Raw genomic sequence first — 15,795 nt, 5'->3', positions numbered from 1 at the left:
CGCCACCGCCACCGGCAGCGGGAACGGGGCCGAGCGGGGAGCGAGCGGAGCCGCCGCGCCTTTCCAGCCCCCCGAAGGCGGCTTCGGGTGGGTGGTGGTCTTCGCCGCCGCTTGGTGCAACGGCTCCATCTTCGGCATCCACAACTCCTTCGGGATCCTCTACATGATGCTGCAGAGCGACCTGGGAGAGGGGGAGAAGGACCCCGCCTTGGAGTTTAAAACAGGTACGGGCTCTCCGGTTCCTTCCCGGCCCGGGCAAGGAGGGGAGCGGGGGTCCGGGTGGCCGCCCGGGGCTTCCCAGAAGCGGAGCTGGCAGCCCCGCCGAGCCGGGGAGGGGGGGAACGGAGCCGGGGGGGCGGCTCGGCCGGCTCAGCCTCCCCGAACACACCGAGGAGGCGGCGGGGCTGGAAGCTCCTGCTCGGATGCGTCGAAGCGCGATGGCTCCCTGCCCCCTCCATCCTTGTAGCCGTGGCTATATTTATCGGCGACGGCATCATGTGTTTCTAAGCTCCTGTGTACTCAATTAAAAGTAATTCAGCTGAAAAGCTTGCCCTCAGCTTGTCCCGCCTGGTGCGTTTTGGAGTAAGGAGGGCAACGCTGGTGAATCAGCTGGTGCCTGTGAGCCGCCCCCTTTATTTTTTATTATTATGGTCGTTTTGTTACGGGTTTTTCAAGCTGTCTGCCTCATCTGCCGGATCGCGCTGGGGGGTGGCTGCAGGAGAGCATCTACCTCCGGGTCGTCTCCGTGCGGTGGGAACCCTACGGAGGGCAGGTCTGGCAGTGCCACCTGCACCGTCCCACCGAGGGCGGCGCGGGGTCTCGAGTAGGTAACGTCCGTTAATAGCAAGACCACAATCTGCACTCGGTTGTGTGTTTTGGTAGGACCTACAGGCTCAGCCAGGACCAAGACTGTGTAGCGTTGGCATGGAGAAAAGGGACGTTTCTCGCTGCAAAGACCCCGCTCTCCAAGTAGACTTGGCAGAGGGACGCCAGCCTGCCGGGGTGACATCCCAGCGGGTCCGTGACGGACACTGGTTTCGGGAGGCCCAGCCTTGTCCCAGGTCTGGGTATCCTCCCCGAGAAGGCCATATCCATCCCCGCGGTGGACACCCATGGCCCACCTTGCTTTTATCTGGTGGATAGGGACAAGCACTTGGCGTTGAGGGAACCTGCTTGTGGTGGTGTCCTGACTCTGGATGGGATGTGGGCAGCAGTCAGAAACCGAAGCGGGAGCGTGCTGCGGAGAGAGGCAGTGCTGGGGGGCGGGTGAGGACCTTAAAGTCTTATTTTGGGGACAAGTGTTGCCCGCGTTCCCTCCGCTCAGGTGACGCGTGACCGGCAATCACGGCGCTGAGTGCGCCAGGATGAAACGCATTACGAGATACACCCCATCTACAATCACAAATTAACTCCGTGATACTGTTACTGGAGAAAGGATGCAATGGTGTAATTACGGGCAGTAACGGAGTGCCACAGAGAGCTGTGGACATGTGGCCGGTTGTAATTAGGGTGATTGATGGGCTGTATGAGCCTGCGTGTGATTGCTAGGAAGCTCATCTCGTAGCTCTCTGTTTCCTGCTCCCTGTGATTGTATCTAGAAAGCCTAAGGCAGAGCTCTAAAGGTAGAAGCGGTAACAAAAGAAATTAAATACTGCAAGTTCTGGTGGTTTAAAGGCTCCGTGCCCAAGACGGAGGTTGTAGGAGTCAGCATCTGCCTCTTGCTCCTGCGATCTATTTATTTACGGCTATGACCGCACAGAGGCCTCGAAAAAGAAAGGCGTGTGGGTGTGCGAGGTGAACCCGGGCTCAGTAATTAAATTGCCTGGCTGACGAATGTATGCATTTTGGTCCGGGCGCTTAATGAAGAGGCCGTTAATAACCCCTGCGCTGCGCGACACGCCGGCTGAGTGCTGCCTCCGCGCCGGGAGGTCGCGGTGCAGGGGCTCCGGCGGCGGCGGAGGGGCGAGGGGGCCGCGATGGAGCCCGTCTGCCGCGGGGAGCGCGGTACCTCGGGGGCTGCAGCCGCGTCGTCTGGGGCCGAGGGCGGCGGGGTGCAGCGTGGGGCTCCCCTCCAGCCCTTCGTCCCTCGCTCCCACCCCTCCCCGCGCCGGGTTGCATAATTTCCCCGCGGCGCTCGTTTGCGTGCAAACATAATCAGGAAAATATTGTAGCTCCTTTCCAAGCGCTAAGTGATATGGCCTTCCTGAAAAGACCGGTGCTGTCTGTTTGTCCTCCGACGTCGGTCTGCTCCTGCCGGCTGCAAGCAATAGCCGGATCGTGGGGTCCCCCTTGTCCCCCGCCAACCGGGAGCAGGTTGGGGGGATGAGGACCCGCTCCCCGCTCCAACACCGGCATTCGGCACGGCCGTGGGCGCATCGCTTCGCCTTTTGGCTCTGCTCTTAAATCTCCTCTCCGTTCTCGGGAAGGTGGGTTTCTGTCGAAGAGGGGGTTTGGAGGCAAAATGGGGAGAAATGTTGTAAACCGGTCAGGCATCCCTTTAAAAATAGGATTATGTTTATGCTAAAGCGGGTACTAGTGTGCACTAAACAATAGCCGCCCCAGCACACGGCTATAATTATCAAGGTTTATTTCTTGTTTGCATTGGTCACGTTTTCTCGCGTTTGATCTTGAGAAACGCAGGATCCGCGGAGTTCAGATTTGGGGTCAGGCTTTGAAAACAAACCCTCTCACAACAATGCATTGAATGCATAGGCTCCTTTGTTTAAAGAAATATACTGCGCCGCGTATGTCAACAAGCAGCGCCGGGCTGAGGCGGGCTGGCTGCTGGGACCACCGCGTGCCCCTTCGCGGCGGGACACCAGAGCCGGGACTTTTACAAGGCACACTCTGTGCTTTCGGGTTTGTTTTCTTTCGGGGGGAGCGGAGGGCTGGGGGGGAACGCTGAGACTGGAATTAAAAAAAATAATATACATGTGAGCACTCAGCCAGGAAAAAGAAAATCAGTCTCCTCTGCTGGAGAGGTGTTGAGTGATGCTTGAAAGCATTTGCTGGGAGATGAATGGTAGCGTTTCCCTCCGGTTGTACAAGGCTCGTTCTGGTGCCAAGGGATCCGCGGGGCACGGCTGCTCCAGTGCCGGCCCTGCCAGGTGCAAGCTGACGCTGAGCCCAGGGACAGATGAGCCATCTCGGCACGCTCATCTTCCCCAGCTCCAAAAGCCGATCTGAGTGGCAGAACAGTCCTGGTAAGCGTTAACTGAGCATTGACCCTCTTAAATCGATGTCTGCTCTTCCGCTGCTTGGATGCTCTCCCAACCTCGGGAGAGGTGAGCCGGTCCCCGGCCAGGGCTCTGCCCTCAGCTGAGGAGGTCCCGCTTGCACCCAAGGCACCCGAGGGTCCCGGCGGGGTGCTCTGGCTACCCGGGGAGGGCCGGGAGGGTGGCACTTCTCGGTGCGTCGTCTTCCTCCAAACGCATCCTTGCTGCCATGCTTGGATGTCTGGCAAGCGCTGGTGGGGCAGCCTGGAGAGGCACATTGATTTATTTTTTTTTAAAGTTTATTTATCTTTTTCTTCTCCCCTCCTCCGCTTTGTGTCAATATCCCAGGTATAGATTAACTCTCTTTGCTTAATATTTAATGTTCCGGTTGCTGGAAACAGGGGCTGCAAGCACTCAGAGAGACGGCCTGAGGAGCTGGTCTGGTTTGGCCGCAGCTCCTCCAAGTTTGTCTGTGTGTCTGGCAGCGTCCTCTGGTCTGTGTGCAGGAACTTGGGGAGCAGCTTCCCCCCCTTTAGTCCAGCCCCAGCTGCGGAGCAGAGGCTGCCGGAGCGCCCCGTGCCCGGGGAAGCCAGGCCGGTGTATGGACCATAGCCCTTGGCTTATCGTATCTCATTGTGCCCATGAGGCCAAGGCAGAGATGATGTCAGCCAAGGCAGAGATGATGTCATCTTTATACCTGAATTCCCTTCTGTTTTGGTGAGGAATTTCTTCGTGAGCACTGATTTTACATCCTTAAGACAGGTGAGCTTAGCTGGAAAAGGCTATTTTTACTCCAGCATCGTAACGGCGGCTTAGTAAGGAAGAGTGAGTTTGTTTCTTGGAGAAAATAAAGGATTTCAGTGCTAATAGTCATAGTGAAAGATGGGGAGGAGAAGCCATGGACCCCCCTCTGGGCTGAGGAAGAGTCCCAGGGCAGGTGAGTGTGGCTGGAGCACTAGGACCCGAGAAGGGAAACCCCAAGGAGAGTGTAAATCGCAAGAGGTAATTCTTGGAAATGGTCCCAGCTAAATTTCAGCAATACTCCATGGCCCGGGTGAGGCCAAATAGGGGCGGCTGCCACGAAACTGCACTTTATTTAGCCTGCAAGAATGGAAAACATCTACCCCAGGTGTTAGGTTTGGGCTCTGGGAAGGGTGAGGGCACTCTTACCGACACTCTTAAATACAAATTATCAACTGGTGATAGATCCGAGACCTGTGATGGGTGTTATTGTCCAGTGCTGGTGCTTGGGAGGCTTCCATCTCCTGAAGGTGATACTGTGGTTGTTACCTTCTTACCCAAATCCACAGGATTTGGAGCTTTTATTAATTGCTAGGGAGCTGCGCTGGCCCCGTTTCACAGATGTGTTGGCCGAGGGCGCTCTGGACCTCGGCATTCCTGGGGTTTTCCCCACATCCATTGGGGTTTCCAGCCCTCCTCCGCATTTCCTAACCCCACGGAGGGATGCGCTGTCATGAACAATATTTGCATAGCCTGGATGGGGATGTAAATCTGGCAAAAGAAGCCATAAAAAAACCTTTAATCACCCAGCCCTGCTAGCTGGGGAGTGCAAAGGGCAGCACGGAGCTTTCCCAGCTTTACTGGGGGTTTCCCGCAGTGGGATGCCGGTGTGCCAGTGCCGGGCTCTTCCCCACCTCAGCTCCCACCATTTTGGGAGCTGGAGCTTGTGACCGCGGGGGAATGGGGGCAAATTTCAGAGGAACTGGATTTTTGTCACTTGAGCTGAGTGCAAGCTGTCGTGTGAGATAAAGCAGCCTGAAAAGCAAACAAAACACAGTCATGTCATTACACCTGGTTCTTGGGGCCTGTCGGGAGCAATTAAGGTTATTAGGAGGCCAAAGCACTGTTTCTAAGGCAGGTTCTAGTTTTTAAAGAATGCAGGGGTCCTCTCAGCCAGCACACTTGCCATTTTAGTGGGTTTTAATTTGTTTTTAAGTGTCCTCCACTAGCCAGCCAAGGAGATGCTCCAGTCTCGGTTGTATTTTCCAGCGGCCGTCGTCCTCGAGTGGTGGCAGCCCCCGTGACCTTGCTGCGGTATATGAAGAAGCAGCACATGGGGTTGTGCAGTTGGTTTGGGATTTTTTTTTTTTTTTTGGTCCTTTCAGTTACAACAAAACAAACCACCCCACCTTGCAGGGATTTGATTGTAGTTTAAACTTTGAAGGCGCCGGGTTTCAAGACTGGGCTGGGAGGAGGAGGAGGAGGGATCGGGGGGCGGATGCTGCAGGGTGCGGGGCCGGGAGGGACGGTGGGGTACGATGCGGTGCAACGCCGCGGGGCTGGGGGGGGGTCAGCAGCAAAGAAGCAGTTTCGTTTCCCCTTTTGGGGAGAAATCTGGGAGTTTGACAAGTCACCCTTTAATCCCCTTAAAAACCCCCAGCAGCTGGAAGCCGACCATCAGCTGGGGCGGTTGACATCCAGCACCTTAAAATAGACCTAACCCATCAGGTTGGGCGAAACCCCGTAGCCAGAAGGCGCCGCTGACCTCGCTGGTAGTGCCCGTCGGGCCGGCTGCGCATAGCTCGCGTGGGTGTTGTCACCGGCATCCTGCCTCGTGTCCCCGGGGCAGCTCCTCTGCCTCCCTCCCGCCTTATCCCGGGTGTTACGGACACGTTCTGTTCACGGGGTTCATTCCCGCTTGCGGAGCGGCACCGTGAGGCACCCCATCCCACCGTGTGCCGATGGGATGGCGAGCGGTGGGAGAAGTCGTCTTCCCAAAAATCCGGTGGCGTGATGGGAGACCAGCAGGTTGGGTGGACGTGGAGCTGGGGCTGCCGGATTCCCCGTGGGCTTTGTAGGGCTGTTTGGGGAAGGAGGAATAACCCGGGTTTCCACCATCCCAAGGCTGGTTTTGTGTCCTGCAGTGCGTGGGGAGAAATTCCCGCTGGGGACGTGGGTGGCCATAAACAAACCCTGCTCCTGCCGTGCTAACGGGAAGCTAATCCTGGGGAGATGGGGGCACCGGTACCCGCTGCACCCGGGGGGATTTGGATCAGTCGGCACTGTCTCGATATAGGGCCTGGGTAACCTTTTGCTTTTTTATCCCGGTGACTCCTTGGGACCTCTGCCAAAGCAGCGTGGCGTGCGTGCCAGCCGTGGAGTGACAGTGTGGCTGGGCGAAGCGATGCGCGGGCTGACGGGGACTGCGGCGGCGTTTGGGTCGGTGCCACGTGCGCTCGCTCTCGCCCGCCGCTCCCCACGTGAGCTCCCAAAGCAATCCCCCCTTGCTGGAAACAGCTGAGGCTTCACCCCGGCTCAGTAGTTGGAGTTTTGCCCACTTTTGGCTGGCGTCCAGGTGCCGTAGGGAATTTTCTGGCACATGACCAAATACCTCGGTCTCTCCTGCTCACTTTTTTTTGGGATGATGACCCCTCAGGGGTTTCCTACGAGCCAGGCAGGGCACCGAGGAGGATGCCAGCATTTCCCGACCAGGACACTGGCCGTGCACCCACGTCTTGCAGCCAGTGGTTTCCCTGGGGAATTGCTTTTCCCCGGCTTTCCGCAACCACGAGCCCGTGTGTCCATGGCATCACCATACCTGCTCTGGCAACGAGGGGCAAGGGGACTGGGTATCCCCCCGTACACCGATATAACACGCGTGCAAAAATGCTGCGGCGCCCATTACAGCCGGGATTTGTTGGGTTTTCCCTTCCTCTTCCTCGAAGGATAGATTGTTCCCTATCGCAAGGGAAGGAGATGCTGCCTTTTGGCATTTATCCCTGTGGAAAAAGGCCCGGTGGAGGGATGTGCGCCAGGCTGGGCATCACCCGGGGGCCCTGCCCGGCTCCCGCGCCGGGGCGTTGCCCGTGCCCGCCGTGGGCGCTGGGGAGCTCGGTTCACTCCGGGCTCTTTTTCCGTTCATCCACCCCGAGACGGTTGTTGGGGCGGTTGCAAAACCCACATGACGTGCGCTGGGAATTGCTGCAACACGCTCGCTCGCAGGCGCGAGCCGTCCCAGGCACCTCGTACAACAGGTCCTGCCAGCTGCCGGGGCAGGCAGCGTGCGGGGCTGCCCGCAGCACCCTGCCTGCACCGCTGCCCGCCCGCGGCGCGCACCGCGGGCAGCAAAGCTCCTGCCGCTGCCTTCGTCCTCCGTCAAGCGCGCCCCCGCGGGGCAGGGGTGCAGCCGTGGAGGGTGGCACAGCCCTGGGTTTCATTAGCGCATTTTCAGGCTTTTTTTTTGTTTTTTTCCTCCCTTGCCCTTTTATTTGTAGATCCCTACAATATTACCTGATGCAAGAGCTTCTCTCCTGCTCCCAGCTCATCCCTGGAGAGCCGGAGTGGGGCAAAGCGTGGCAGTGGGGAAAGCCCTCGGGAACGGCTGCCAGGTCACAGCCCTGTGCCCGTGGCGAGTTGCTTCGCTGGGACTCGTCTTGGGCACGCCTGGCAGCCGTGCCGTGCCGTGCCATGCCGTGCCGCCCGCTGCCCTCGGTGCGAGGAGCAGCTCGGGGTGCTCCCAGCAACTCCTGGGCTCGTATGGGACTGGTGAGAGGATGGCGGCGGCATGCTGGCAGCTCGGCCCCATCGGCCCTTTGCACCTTTGCTTTGCACGCCACAGGGGAGCTCCAGCCCGGAGATATCCCGTACCTACATCCCTGCATCCCGCAAGGCACACACAGAGGAGTGTCGCGCCACGCTGTTGTAATAGAAGCTCCCGGCGCTGTGTCCCGGTGCAGGCACCTCGGCGAGAGATGGAGACGGTATTTTGGGGTCGGCGCTGCCGGCGGCGTGGCTTTGCGAGCATCTGGTCCGCAGAACCCTACGGTGGAGGAGGCGAGCTCACCGGCCCCTGTTCCTCCCAGTCTTTGGGGGTTTTTTTGGCTCTGGGTTTGGATTTAGCAGCGCGGTGATGGTTTTTAGCTTGCTTTCCCTGATGCAGAGAGCAGGACCAGCAGCCGACCTTCCCGGGACGGGGAAGCCCCGCGTGCTGCATGGGCTGACTTGTTGGGGTTCGCCCCGGGCAAACACCGGAGCCCTTCTTGGGGAGGAGAAACAAGCCTCCCGCAGCGCCTGCAGCGAAGGAACCTGCTTTGAGCTCCCACCCATCACCCCATCCCTGGGGACCAGCTGGGACGGGGACCCCCGGGGCCACACAGCCCCCCCCTCCCCGTCCCTACCCAGCGGCATCCCCAAAAGCCCCTTTCTTGGCCATCTCGCATCAGGCACCAAAACAAAGCTTTTGTTTCAAGTTCTTGGCCTTGATCTGTCCGCCCGCAGATCTCGTGCGTAAAGGGAGATGAAATCCTTCCCTCTCGGGGGGATGTTGCGCGAGCGGGTGTGTTGGCGCTTGCCAAGGAGTCAGGCGTTTCGGCCGGAGGGTTTGTACAAACCCCGCGCGAAGCAGCGGGAGCTCGCTTAATAAAGCTGGAGCCTGCCGAGGTGGAAATCAAATCTAATGGCAGCTCCTTAAGTGAGGCTTGTGCCTCCTGTGCACCGTCTGAATCGGGTCCGATGGAAAAAAATCATCTGTGATTAAAGATTGACGGTAATTACATAATGGGTATGCACCAGATGATGCCCAGACAAGCTCCCTCCTGGGATTTCCCAACTTTTGGAGTGTTTAACTTTGCAATCATCCTAAAGTGTTTCTACCATGGGGGGTAATTATTGATATTACGGCAGCACCAGGCGCGATTGCACAAGGCTCAGCAGCGGCACCGCGGCCCCTGGAGCCGGGCTCGTGGGTGAGTTTGCCACCTCTGAGAGCCAGGGCAGCTCTGGGGCACGCTCAGGCACTGGAGGTGGATCTCCCCCTTCCATACCCAGCATTGCAATGGCAGAAAAGAATAAAAAAAAGTAAGAGAGAAAAGCTGCTTTTTGGGTCTGTCGGCGAAGCGAGCGGGGCAGCCGGGGACGCGCGCTTGCTCCGTGGCCGACCGGTGGCGAAAAGGCAACGTCAAGACGTTCTTGATGGCGGGCCAGCTATTAATCCATGTATTTTAGCAAAACCCCGTTTACTTCTTAAGGTTTGTGTAAGCAATGGAAGCGGGGAGCACTGGGGGTGGGGGGAGCTTGTCTGGGATTAAACTCGCCTGAAAGCCAAGCACGCCAAGCTCGCGAGCCCGGGGAGAGCTTAATTAAAGTCAAAGGAGAAGCGTTTCCAAGAAAATAATACGGGGTATTTAAACGGGATATTTTTGTTCTGGGCCCAGAATGTCTCCTTTCCCTCTTCGGTGTCAGCTTTAATAAAACAAAATGAGATCTCCAAGAAAAACAAATTGGAGCTCTTAAAAGGCACTGCGGAGATAAAAATCAGTAACACTGTTGCTGGTAACACCTTGGGTTATTAAAACGGAAAGAATGCTAACGATGCGATTTGCATCGGCCTTTCTTGTGGCTGCACCCGGGTGGGAGCCCGCTCGCCCTGGGAGGGGGGCGCGGGCATGGCACGGCCCCGACGCCCCTCACCGTGGCCTCTGGGCTGGGCTGGGGGTGCGGGGAGCGGGCAGCTTCGCTGGCCGGGCGGATTGGGGCGTATTTGGGAGCGGTCACGCGGGCTGGATTTCGGAGGGCTTTGTTTTTCTTTCCTGAGGCCCGGGAATACTGCTCAGCCGAAAGCTCGTGGGGTCGGGAGTGGCGCTGAGGTCAAATACTAAAAGACTTGAAAAAATGGCAAGAGTCAGGATTCAGGGGACACCGAACTTAAAAAAACCCAAATCGGGTCAGGGCTGATCTTGTTGGAAAGGATGCCGTAGCCCATCAGAGCTCTTTCAGAAGCGACAAACGTGCGGGTGAAAATACCACGCTGGACTTACGGCCCAAGAGCTGCCGGGTGCGGCTTTGCTCGGCACACCGAGACGCCGGGCTGGGGAACTGGGGTCCCCTCCTCTAAAACCAGTGCCCCGATCCGGCCGGTACGGCCGAGCGTGCCAAATCTCGTACTGAAGGGCTGCTCTCAAAGCCCTCCGGCCGCTGGTGGGCTCTCCCGGCCGCGTGGCTGCCGGTTGCTCCCCGGGATGCTGACGCAGGGATGTGGGGAGGGCTGGGGAGCAGCCGGTGACGTGGGTTTGCACTTTGGTCCCTCAACCATCTGCTTCTACCTTCCTGCAGGAAGAGTGGATTAAAAGCTGCCCCTATTTTTCCACATGCTTCCATCCTGGCCAGAGCTGACCGTCTCCCGGTCGGAAGGTGGCAGAGGCCACCGGCGCCTTCCCTGGGTACCACCGGCAGTCTGCGGGGATGGAAGCGGGGTACGGGCAGGCACGGGGGTGATGCTGCTCACCCAGGTTCGGGGTGAGGAAGCCCTCCCAGCGTTTCCCCAGTGGGGTCCTGTCTGTCCGTCTTGTCTGCCAAACAGGAGGGTGGCTTTAAAGTGCCTGGCGTGATGCCGTCCGCCCCGTAACCCAACCGGTCCCTGCCAGCGGGACGGGGCTGCGGAGGCCAGCTCCTGCGTCGCTGCCGTGCCTGGCTCCATCAGATAAGGCAATTATAGCTTTATCGCTTAATTGCAGAGTATAATAATAGCAAGAGCATTACTGAGATAGGGCATTGCCAAGGGGTGAATATTGGCGGTGTTGGGGTTTTGGTTGGTTGTTTTTTGTTTTTTTTTCTTTTTTCAAAATAAACTCGGCGGGGCCTGGGCGCTGCTGGAGGTGTGAGGTCTTTGCGGGGCTCCTCCTGTCTGTACCCCACCGCGTCCCTTGCCAGCGGGGAAATTCAGCATCAAATAAAAGCCGTGCCGACCTCCCCGATGCCAGGGAAAGCTCACCCGCCGTCGGTGAGAAACCAGCCTGGGAGCGGAAAGGGTGAGGACCCACAGGGGTGTTGGCGACCACTTTCTGGACGCCTTTTCCCTTGCACCTTGGGAATGCGGTTTCCATCCCTTGCAGGTTTTTCCTGTCCTGCTTGGCAGGGTACGGGGCGCATGTTCGCTGCTGCATGCGGGCATCGGGCTAATGCTGGGTAGCCGGGTGCCCTCGGGAGGGAGAGCTGGGTGTGCATCCGAAAACCCTCGCAATAGGCTTTTCTGCTCTTGGTGTCCTCTGTAAAATGCTCGACCGGTGCACCTATGCCGAGATGGGCTAAGGAAAATTTCATATTTGGCAACTTTTTCCCCAGCTTGCTGGGGCTGGTGTGGGGGAGGTGAGCAGGGCATCGGCCCTGATACCCGGAGCTCTGCTTGTCCCCGACCCACGGGGTCCCGGTTTTCCACTGTCCCCATGGAACCCTGCGGCCGTGGAGGTGGCTGTGCGCTCCTGGTGTTGGGATTTGGGGCATTTGCCTGCCCAGCCTGGCCTCGCTGCGGATTTTCTGCCTTGAAAATGGGGATTTTCGAGACCGATACTGGTGTGGGGCGGGTTTCTCACCAAGAGCTGAAGTTTTGCCCTCTTTGTTCTGATGTCTGCAGGGTAGGGTGATAAAAACTCAGGACGTCTTGGGGACAAGGGATGGTGCCACAGGCTTTTAGCTGGGAGAGCCTGGCCCTTGGGATCTGCGTTTTGGGAGAGGGCCTTCATCAAGGGAGTTTCATATAAAATCAAATGTGTTGCCCAAAGCTAAGAAATCATGGCAGATTTTTTTTTTTTTTTTTTTTTAAGGCTGTTAAACTCTGCCCTGCTTCAGTTCATCAACCAAAGCGTGAACCAAACAGCCCAGGAGTGGAGGTACTTCAGGTCCTGATTTGACCTCTGTGCCTGGCTGTTAACCCTCGCTGGCCCATCCTAAACTACACCCAGAGATAAGATTAGCCCCAATCTGGATTTCAGACCTTGTTTCCCTTCCTTGGGACAACATCCCCCCATCCCCAGGTTTTCCAGCCACCCCATCTGCAGCCTCCCCCTGCCTTGGTTTGTGCTCCACTGGTCTCATAAAACACCACACACCGCAGAAAAGAGCAGAAAGCAGTCTTTACGGCAGGGTGGCGGAGAGTTTTTCTCCTCAGTGAAGGCGGTTGCTTAGATTTTTATTGCAGGATGAAGAGGGAAGGAGGAAAAAACAAACCCCCAAAAGCTGTTGGGAAGATGATGCCAGGCAGGGCAGCACGAAAAGCAACGTCTTTGTGGGGTTTAATGTTTCCTCTGCTTCCGAAGCAGGAATTAGCTCTTGCAAAATGTCAGGCATGGCCAGGGGCTGTTGGCCCCGTGGCCACAGGCTGACACTATTTGCAGCGGATAGCCCTTTCTTTCATCACCCGGCTATGCTGGGGCAAAGCTCAGGCTTTGTCCGAGCATTTGAATTTGGGAAGATGATGAAGAGCTGAAAAAGCAGGATGCCGGGGCCGGTGTGCAAGCGGCAGGTTGTTGGCTGGTTTCCCCATTAGTCAGGACTGGTGACGAGTCGATCTCCTTTTCCATTTTCTTCTGAATGAATCAGTTTTGGCTCAACCCGATGGTCAGACTGGTTAAGCGAGAAGCAGCTGGTATTAGTCTCATTAGCAATCGAGACAGAAGCGAGCCTCTCCCCGGCTCTGCAAATGTCGAAGCCCACAGCCGCCGTCTCGGTGCCCGGTGGGACTGGCGGCAGTGCGGGACCCCCGCGAGCCCCGACTTGGGGGGGGGTCAGCATCTCCATCACCTCTTTCCCTTACACCTCCGTGCACCTCCCAGCTCCTTGACGCACTGAAGCTTCGTGGCCAGGTCAAACCAAGTGGTCATGCAAACGGGGATCTGCATCCCGTGCTTTCTGCTGTCTTAGTGCGTTTGTCCTCAGTCAGTGCTGCAGCGCAGATTTTTTTTTGGGGGGGTGGAGTGGCATTTCAGCTTCAGGTTGCCTGCGGTTGCTGCTGCTCAGCTGCGGCCGGGGAGCGCGGCTCGGCTGCATTTACCGTTCCAGTCCCAAGGCAGCCCCAGTTCAGAGTTGGTCCTGGGCCAGCAGAAAGGGCTTGACATTTTGCCGCGACTTCGGCTGTCGCGGTTGGGATTCGGGAGCCCTTCCCACCTGGGGAAGGTAATCTGCGGGCTGCCTCCGCTCCGCTGCCTGGCTGCGGACCCTGGGGTGCAGATTTACCCTGGTCTCGCCAGTCTTGCCACAGCACAGACACTTGGCCCCACGGCGACATTCGGCACCCCTGCCCTGCTCCTCTCATCCGTAATGCCACCGCCACGCGCGGGCACCAGCTCGCCGCGGCCAGGCAGGGCTTGGGAAGGGAGAGCCCCGTGTCGGGGTCATTGCAGAGGCTGAGCAACCTGACGGTGTTTTGGTAAACAGATCGTCCCCAGCGCTGTCACAGGGTGGCTGGTGGGCTGGTGTCCTCCAGCAGATCTCCACAGTCCTGGGGCGAGCCGTGGGGTTAGATCCACCCCGCACTCGGGGCTTTGCGTCTCGGGGCTGCCTGTGGCACCTCGCATCCCTCCTTACCCCAAAATCTCGGGAGGCTTCAGCTCTACGCTGCTGAAGCTGCTTGGCCCCTGCTCTTCCCTTTGCCTCTGGGCATGGATAGGTTTCATGGGAGAAATTGGAGCTCAGGTGCTTGAAAACAAGCCCGGGGAGTGCGGCGGGTGTTGCCTACGGCAATCCCACACCTGGCACCTCTGGGAACAGGGTAATTTTGATGCCTGCTCCTACCCCAAAATGCAATATTTCCATGGAGAGGAAGAGGAGGCTCCCTGGCCATGGATGTTGGATGTATGGTTTTTAAACCTGAATTGCAGGAGGACCAAAACTAACCCAGTAACTGATAGAAACCTTCATTAACCTGCCCTGTTATTTATTCCAATTTCAAAGCCCTTGATGCAGCAAAAAGCGAAGGCATTTTTCCAGGGAAGTGCATTAATGTTTCACTGGCCTTCGAAGCACTTTGCTGCCGAGGCACTTTAAATGGTACGGGCTGTCCCCGATTCCCCTCGGTCTCGTTAAATATTGCGTGGCTCCAAGGAAGCCACGGCGCGGCTCTGCCTGCAGCCGTCATGTGGGCTAAAGCCCTCCGGAGGTTGCTTTTTTAATATATATGTATATGTGTGTGTATACATAGATGCACACAGGCATATAGGTATGCACATATATGTATATGTGTGTGTAGATGTATTATGGATCCCCGTTCAAGGTGCGTCAGCAGGAGCTGGAGGGCTCGGGGCTGGGTTCCTGAGATGCTAATGGGAAACACGGGGCTGGGTACCGTCCCGCGCAGGAAACCCCGACGCCTCAGCCGCGGCTTTTCTCCACCCGCCTGGAGCATCAAAGGGCAGGGCTGGCCCTTCCCCGCACCGCGGGGCGGCTGCCGAAGCCACCCGGCGTCTGAAAAACTTTCAAATGAGAGCAGGTCAGCCAAAAGTAACAGCCCATTGGCAAAGGGGTATAACCTGTTTCTTGTTGGGGGAAAGAAAAAAAAAAATATTGCTGTTCTTCAGTTTCCTTTAGCTACCGGATTTGCTTAATTACAGCATGGTCTATTTTTCTGAGGCATCCAGTTGTTCCAAATGTGTGCTTTAAAGTAAGGAAACTCCAAGAGATTAAAATTACATGGATATTTTACCCCTTTTTTTGGCCTCTGGGTGTTTGGTTTAATGATGATACACAAGTTTGGGGATTTTTTTCCCCACCAATAGGCTTCAGGAGCACTATCCAAAGGCATTAGTGTCTCTGTGCTGGAGACCCAGGGTAAGCTCTCCAGCACCGGAGAAGGAAATGATTTCCCGACGGCCATCAGGAGAAGAGCCCAGATCTTCCACCGTGGAGCCGTTTTGCCGCACAGACACGGCCGGGGCAGCCCGGGATGTTGCCCTGGCTGTCTGCCCGCTCAAGGGCTCTGCTCAACCTGCTTCCAAACAGCTTTTCTTCCTTTATTTTGATTTTTAAAGATACTTGCTCAACGGAAGAGACTCCCCAGTGGATCCCCCAGTGCGGTCAGTCACCACCTTGCGCTGTTCCTCACGCCACGGGAGGGTTTGGGCTCAGGGAACTGCCGGTATGGTGGAAGAGCCCGTTGCAGGAAGGTGTTATCATATCCTTTGTGAACAAAGCTCGAGGGCAAAACAACTTAAAAACCGACTGGTGCAGCCTGGAGAGGGGCCTCCCTTCAAAAAGCGCTGCTGCATAGATTTTCCCTTTCATATTTCTAGCCCCGTATAGAGTCTGGTATTGAGCGGACTTTGTCTTCGGGGAAACTGGGGCCTTGTTGGGTGTAAGCAAATAAGTAACATAACTGAAATATTTTGATAATATTCGGGCGGGCGGCTCCACTCGAGTGCCGTAGGGGAGGCATCGCTGCCGCCCCAGCGCTCTCCGTCTTGGGGTGCTTGTCCCAGCTGGGGCTCAGGCTGAGGTTGCCGCAGTGGTTTTTTTTTCCCCGGAGCTTGGAGGGGGCTCTGGTGGGCTCTGCTGAGCACCACACACTGGGAAAGGGTTGGGCCAACTGGGAGATGTGGAGGAGAGAAGGGGGAATGATGTGCAGCACTGAAGCCCGGGCTGGGGTTGTTCCTGCTAGAGGAGGGAAGGTGCATCGCTGCCTTCAGCTCCTTAAAAAGTTGCAAAAAAGGTAATAAGCTGCTCCCTCCGTCCGGTGAGGGACAGGTTGCAAAGTGACGCTTTGAAATTTTGCAGCAAGGAAGGTGTCAGTTGGGAGAAATACTTGGAGTGCAAGAAGACCAGCCTTTGTCTAGGGGAAGGTTGGAGATGCCCATCA

The 15,795-nt window shown here is 57.1% G+C and overlaps 1 protein-coding gene across 1 annotated transcript in view; it reads left to right on the top strand.

Moving 5' to 3' along the window:
• Positions 1-15,795, top strand: part of SLC16A2 (solute carrier family 16, member 2 (thyroid hormone transporter)) — a 34,241-nt gene that overhangs the window by 773 nt on the left and 17,673 nt on the right. Inside the window, exon 2 of the mRNA XM_010569152.1 lies at positions 19-224. Coding sequence (XP_010567454.1) covers positions 19-224 — 206 coding nt within the window. The remainder of the gene's footprint in view (positions 1-18; positions 225-15,795) is intronic.

This window comes from Haliaeetus leucocephalus, unplaced genomic scaffold (genome assembly GCF_000737465.1).
Source record: "Haliaeetus leucocephalus isolate CR32 unplaced genomic scaffold, Haliaeetus_leucocephalus-4.0 Scaffold262, whole genome shotgun sequence".
In the NCBI taxonomy this organism is placed as follows: domain Eukaryota; kingdom Metazoa; phylum Chordata; class Aves; order Accipitriformes; family Accipitridae; genus Haliaeetus; species Haliaeetus leucocephalus.
This window is presented reverse-complemented; position numbering and strand designations above follow the sequence as displayed.